General features: G+C 34.5%; 1 protein-coding gene across 1 annotated transcript; it reads right to left on the bottom strand.

Annotated features, from left to right (window-relative positions):
- Positions 1-187: 187 nt before the first annotated feature.
- On the bottom strand, positions 188-2,344 carry LOC108335078 (KIN17-like protein). Its single transcript, XM_052869602.1, has 2 exons — positions 2,155-2,344; positions 188-1,506 (listed from the first exon to the last, which is right to left on the bottom strand). Exon 2 carries the CDS (start codon positions 1,497-1,499, stop codon positions 303-305), a length of 1,197 nt encoding a protein of 398 aa, XP_052725562.1. The 5' UTR covers positions 1,500-1,506; positions 2,155-2,344; the 3' UTR covers positions 188-302.
- Between the last annotated feature and the right edge of the window lie 4,922 nt (positions 2,345-7,266).

Consider the following 7,266-nt stretch of genomic DNA (forward strand, 5'->3'; position numbering starts at 1 on the left):
TTCATCCAATATAAGATAACAATTAAATACTTAATTGGGTTCTTGAAAAATTAGTATTTTGGATATAGGTTCCTTATTTAAACATTTATATGAAAGAGTTATTGAAAAATTAGAATTTGCATAAGTTTTAAGTCCTTGTCTATAATATTTTTTATGGGTATTTGATATTTGGTATGCAGACAAAAACTTGACATGGAAGGACTTCTATATAACACTATAAGGATAACACATCAGACAAATATATATACTGACGAACACTACAAGCAATATAAAGCACTGAGTTATTAATTTCATCCAACTCACTAGGCTACTTTACAAATGTCCTCGTATTCCATAGCTTTAAGCACTCTGCCATCATAGGGTCCTTTCTCGATCTGCACCTTAGCACAAAAATTATTTGTATCCACGCCCAACAACTTAGCAATTGATCCTCTATACGCGCCGTTGACAATTTTTACACGGCCACCAACTTGTGGAATCACAGTTTCAAGCTCTGCCTGATCAACTTTGAGCACATGCTTATTTTCAAGCATTTCTATTTCTCCAACATACTTGTCAATCACCTTCCGCACAACACCCTTTTGCTTGTAGTAGCCCTTCTCTGCCAAAACTTTGCTCATAACCTTAACAACAATTCCCTCGTGCAACCAGTAATCCTTCCGGTTGATTTTTTCCTTTTTCTTCTCTTCATCCCTCATCATTTCCTCCAAAGTTGATTTTCCACCACCACTTTCTTTCCTCTTCAAATTGTTTCCAGGATTTCTTTCCCCATATTTCTCTTCATCAGCCTCCTCAAACACCACCCTTGATGCCTCACGTTTTTCCTTGGTCACAGGTTGTTTAACCAATGAAGACCCAAGAGAAAACCCTATCTTAATTCCATCTTCCATATTTAGTTCCCTTGGAGGCTCAGATTGTGGCTGATCAGCCTCAGGAGTAGGCTGCTGCATCATTTGCTCAGCCATTTCAATTTGTTTTCTGATCTCCTTTTCTTGCTTTTCTTCATCTGCCATATCTGCCTTGATTCTCTTATTCTTCATCCTCTCCTTGAAAAGGGTTTCTGAATCTCTATCTATATATGTAATGAACCATCCCTTGGGTGTTTCCTCCACCTTACATTTGCCCGTTCGACCCAAGTACTTGACAAATTCAGTAAGAGTTGCCCACTCGGTGGAGTTCATATGAACATGGTGTCTATCATTTATGTATTCGTTATAAACTACAGTGGCTGCCACACGGCTGAATCGATGGCTGCGCTTCATGTGCTCTAGAAAAGAGCTCTCAAACTCTTCGGAATAGCCCTCAACTATACGGTGTGGGTTTTGTCCAAAAATTTGCATTTGACGTTGATGCCCTTCACTCATGCAATGGCATTTAAATCCATTCTCATCTCGGCACTGCTTCTGGCACATCTGGCAATACCACCGAAGCTTCTGCAATCCTTTTGCTTTGATTCGATTGGCAATTGCTTTTGGTGTGAGAAACTCATTTTTCCCCATCAAGAATCTGGATGTAATATTTTAGAACAAATAAATCATTATCCATAATAACAGTATTGTAATAACAGCTAAAATTCGTAAAGCATTGCAAAACAAATTATTTAGGACCAGTATTAAAGCATTAGATATAATAACTATCGTATACATTTAGAGTTTTAGATCAAAATACAATAAACAACTTCAATTTTTACTTTCAATGACATGTTTATTAGAATCCTTCAAAGAAACTCATTTCTCCTTACAACTGAAATTACATTCAAGGGAAACACAAAACTAAAATTTGGAAAGCAATAGAAAACAAAGAGCAAAGTAATTTGGGGCAAGCACCGACATCAAATAATTAGATACAACTAAACATTCTCTGAATTTTGATCAGAATACAATAAACATTAAAAAACCAGCAAAAATTGGAACCACCACAAAACACTCAGCTCAATTATTTTGATTCTCGACAGGACGCGTATGATAAATCAATGGCTTTCCAAACACACTCAGTCCAAACCTCGGTTCCAACATTTTGGCTCAGTATCCTATTCTAGTTTGATTAGATCCCGATTACTCAAAACACTCTTCTGTCATTCTACGCCTTCCAATCAAAACAATAAATTCCATTCATTCCACGATACAAATACAAGAGCAGAGAGAGAAAACAGACCTGATAGTAGCAACAATTCCGCCGGTGGTGTGAGCAGTGGTTTGCAGCGGAGACGACAACTACAATTGCCGAAATCCTAGATTTGGGAAATTGCGGGTTGCGAATAGGGGAACGTGAAGAAACTGTGATAGGGATTGGAATTAGTATAGGAAAGGGTTTTGTACTCTCCCTTCACTTCACGGGGCGTGATACACTATATATAAGAAAATAAAATCACATTTATTTTATTTACTCTTGCTGTAACAAAAATATATTAATTTATCAAAATAATTGTTTATCAATTTTTACTTTTTTTAATATTAGAATCAACTGTAGATATAAAAAGGAAAAAGAAAACTTTGGTAACCTTTTTAAAGACTTCATTTAGTAATAATTGCTCAGTAAAAAAAAGTATATTTATAAAATTAAAATCATTATCTTTAAAAATGTGAAAAATATGTTTATATATATATATATATATATATATATATATATATATATATAGATGTATACATGAGTTTGTTAATTTATGTATATCAAATTTTAGTATATAAAAATATTTTCATTTAAGTTTTAAAATTAAGAGTATTTAAATGATTTATGATTTTTTTTATTTTAAATTAAAAATAAAGTTATTAAAATACCTTATGTTTAAAATAAGTCATTCTTATGAATATAAATTTTTTTTAAGTAAAATTTGTAAGGGCCTGTAAATTTATAAAAGGGCCTTTGGGCCTTATGTGGGGCAGCCAAGCCCATCAGACCAAAGCCAATTTGACCTTAGGAGGGGCTCTTCAGAACTCATTTTCTTCCCCTGAACTTCATTTCTCCTTCTTTCTAAAACTCTCATGCCCTAAACTCTCTCTGCCTTCTCTCTAGATTTCCAGCTCAAAGAACCGTAGGAATTTGATTTTTGTGTTGCCCAAGCATCCACGACGTAGAGAGCTCCATTTCTACCGAACGTTTTCTTCATTCCGACTGGTAAGTCGTTTTCCCTTCTCCTCCACTGTTTTTGGAACCTAGGGCATGCCACTTTACTGGTTGCATGCAGCTGGTAGCCTGTCCTTTTGTTTTCTCTGTCCATCCCAGCTCTAAGAGCGATTTCCATCACATTTTTGGTGGTTGTAGGGCACTGTTTAGGTCCTTGCTGTGAGGTACTGTTAGAGCGTTCTAATGGGTTGTGCTGCTCAAATTCAAGGTAAGGGGAGCTAGTTACAATTTTAGATGATGTATGATATGCTTGTCTGATTTATTTTGCTTTTTACTGTTATGCTGTTTTGGTGATGAACATGTTTAAATTGTGTTGGTTGAAAGTGAAGAAATTGTGTGATCATGTTGTACTGATGTTGATTTTACCTGGATATATTTGTTGGTTGTACTGACTGTTGTTGGAGAGGACTGGAGTATGTAATGTTGGTCTTGGGGTTAATAAATAGGTGTGCAGGTACTGTGTTAGCTTACGGTAAAGGGAAGTGAGATAAGGGAAATGGGGCAAGTAGAGTCTAAAACACTATAGGGCAGTTTGGATAACTTAGGTTGCTGAATTGGGACTTGTTGAGAGTATTGTGTTGGTAGGATAGAGGAATCTTAAAAACCTGAGTTGGCACATCCCTGATCATAGAGCAGCCCTGGCCTGGTCCAGTACGTTGTGACTAGTCATATGTGTTGGCGTCGAAGTGAGACTGATGCGTTCAGACATCTGATTCTTCTCCGTTGACCAACTGGGTAGTAAAGAGTGGTTGGAATGAAATTGATGAGTTGGTCTTGTGAGAAGAGTAAAGGGTTAAGAGAGTAATGTTTTATGCCTTTTGAGAGGAATTGAGGTAGAGGATTTGAGCCTAGGGAGTCTTGAGTGAAATTGGATAGTGGGGCTGGCTGGTATGAGTCTATTAGAACTGGTTAGGGTCATAAAATTGAGCAAAGCCATTAGCAACATGGTAGGATTGAAATTGGGTCCTGAGTTAATAAAATTGGGACTTTAATGAAGAGTCAGGTAGTGAATTTGAGAGTTAGGGGTTCTGGGTATAATTGGGCTATTGGGGCAGTCTTAGCAAGTGGATTGTGACTTGTTTGAGTCACCAAATTGGTCAGAATAGGTACAAAGTGTTAAAATTGGGTTTGGGGTCCTCTAGTTATTGAGTTTGATGTTTTGGAGTAGAAATTGAGTTGGTTTAGTACATCTAATTCCTATCCAAATGACCAATGCAATACTTTACTTTCATCTATAAACATGTTTCATATCAATATTAGTGTTACAGATTTGAAATTGTTCATTTGAATATGTCTAAGATGCACCAAAACCAGAAAAAAATCACGTTACTGTCACAGACTGATAAGAATAATCGATTATCTCACTTGATAATCGATTATTCTAGTCAGAGAGTTGTATCCTCTTCAAAGCTCTCGCAAATAATCGATTATCACATATGATAATAGATTATTGTTGTCGGAAAATCATCCAAGACAGTTTTGGGTGGTTTTCGGGGCTCCGAATATCATTTTTGGACGTTCTCTAGGTCGTCTTAGGGGTTTTGGGCCTTTCCGAAACTGTTGGTGATGGTTTCAAAGTTAGTTTCCTTGTCTAAGTATGATTTTACGGGGTTTTGTACTGTTTAGTGGTTCTCTTGGGACTGTTATTGTCTGGTAATGTGTATTGGATTGATTAATGTTGTTTGCTTGGCAAAGTGTCATGTATGTTTATACATTTGGATTGTTTGATGTAGGTTGCTTAACAGATTATTGTGTACGTGTATGTATGATGTAAGACCCAAAATAATTACGATCAATATTATTTTGTTTAGTTTATAAGAATCTCTTGTTGAGTGACAATATTCATAAAATCATTTATTACGTTAAAAATTATTTTTTTATGAATCAAAGTTAAACTAAGTGATATTATTTTGAATTAATTATTTTTCAGGAATTAAATGCGGAATATGTTAAATAAAAAAAATTTCTGATATTGTAATTGACATCAATAGGCAGTAACATTTTTCTCTTCAAAGTTCATGCTTGGTTACATTTTTTTATTGCCACTTGTTGGTGTTTTCTGAAAATTATTTGTGCTAAGTCATCTTACTAGTAATAGAGGCTTATTGAATGGACGTTAGACTTAGCCATTTAAACACTAAACATTATTTTATTTTTTCTTAAGCTAAGCTTCCCTATGCAATAATTTTCTTAATAAACCGTACCTTACTCTTCTATTCCTCCATAATGTGCAATTATGTTTTGGTTTCCCCACACAAATAGTAGTTATTTACTTTCCAACATAGCATCTTGACTTTCTTGGTTTCATGCACCAAAAAAGACAAAACATGAAATGAACCATGAAATGAGAAAAATGAATCTACGGGAGACATGGAATTTAATTTATGAAAGTTGGGACCCATTCATTTGAAAAACTTCTCCTACCAATTATTAAGTGAATTCTATTTAAGAAATGAAATGGGGGGATATCAAAGGGCAGAGGAGGAGAACGTGAGTTAACTAAGAACTTTCGTCAAATTGTGAATTTGAGAGCAAGCTAAGTGAAAAACTAGCTGTGGACTAGAAGCAGTAGGAGTGAAGGATTCCTTACTGGACTTGAGGTAAGGGAAGCTAAACCATCTCTTAGATATTACAATTTCATATTTCATGATCATGAATCTAATTAGGAGCATATTGGAATTTATTAACAATAGCTATCTGTCTACTCTTGTGAATCTTAGTTTCCTATTGTTTTCTATTTTTCGAGTTACCTTAGTACACTGTCCAATTCTACTTCATTTACCGTTAGATATAGCCAAATATTTGATATATGGGACATAAGACATATTAATTTTCTTTGACCGTTCGGATTATTATTCTATCATCTGTAGTTAGAGAATTAAATTCCGCATGCTGGAGTAATTTGATGACTGCTTTATTTCTGCTACTAAGTCTCTACGGTAAAACATACATTCCCACCTAGTGAACCGTTAGATTGACCTTAAATTTTTATATGTGGACCAAAAGATATATTATTTTGCCTTGACCGTTCGGATGGTTACTTTGAGGCCTGTACTTAGAGGAATAAATCTCGCATGATGGAATAAGTTAATGATCACCTTATTTTCTGCTACTAAGTTCCCTCGGGAAAACGTAAATTCTAGCCAAGTTAACCGTTGGATTGATCTGAAATTTTGATATATGGTTTGTAAGACATCAATAGTGAATTCGACCGTTTGGATTAGCCAAATAATGTATAAAGGTGGATATATAGATTTCGCATTTTGAGGTATTTGAATTTTCAGCTTAGTTCTATCTTTAAACCACGTAAGGAAAATTTAAGAGTTCCACTTCATCAACCATTGGATCGAACTGAAATATTTATTACAGGTTTTAGATATATATAAGTTTATTTTGACCGGTCCGATTTTCAATAAGAAGTCAGAAGCTATAACAAATATATATGTAGTATTCCAGTATTATTAAGTGTTTGATAATTTGGATTTTTTTTTTATTGTACTTTTGGAAACTGTACTGCAGTTAGTAAAGTGGTATAAAAAAAAAATTTAGAATTTAGTGGTCAAAGACATAATTTTGAATCTATATTTCAACCAAATAAGAATCATCCCATTTGGAATTCTGTGGAGAGAATAATGAGTAAAATAGTGAGTAAAGGTCATCACTGAAAACTATAAAAAACGTAATTAGAACGTTAAAATCGGTACTGCAGTGGACTCTGTGGTCTAAAAATTTCGAATCTGGTGTCTAAAGAAAGATGTTTGAGTTTAGAATCCAATAAAACAAGAATCAACTCATTCAGAGTTCTGTAGAAAAATTTATGAGTAAAACACTGAGCAAAGGTAAGATTTGACAACAAATTGTCTTGAATGTGATTTTTGGATTTAATGCAATTTTTGCATGAGATTAGTTTATTGAGATTTGATAGAATAACCATTGATGATTCTCTAGTATTATCGTGTATAACCAGTAGAGATTTATGTTTTATCTCGGTAATTAAAAGGATAATTCCTTTTACCTGAAAAAGGCGATAGGTGGATTCGAGTCCTGTTATTTTCCTCTTACGAAGGAATATGGATGTCTTACCTTAAGTTTCTCTCTCGTGCTGAGTATTGTGCTTGGTGAATAGATGTTGATCACCAAAGT

Source organism: Vigna angularis, chromosome 10 (genome assembly GCF_016808095.1).
Source record: "Vigna angularis cultivar LongXiaoDou No.4 chromosome 10, ASM1680809v1, whole genome shotgun sequence".
Taxonomy (NCBI): Eukaryota; Viridiplantae; Streptophyta; class Magnoliopsida; order Fabales; family Fabaceae; genus Vigna; species Vigna angularis.

Excerpts from the sequence above, each read along its gene's own strand:
- LOC108335078 (XM_052869602.1), bottom strand. The coding sequence starts at position 1,499 with ATGGGGAAAAATGAGTTTCTCACACCAAAAGCAATTGCCAATCGAATC.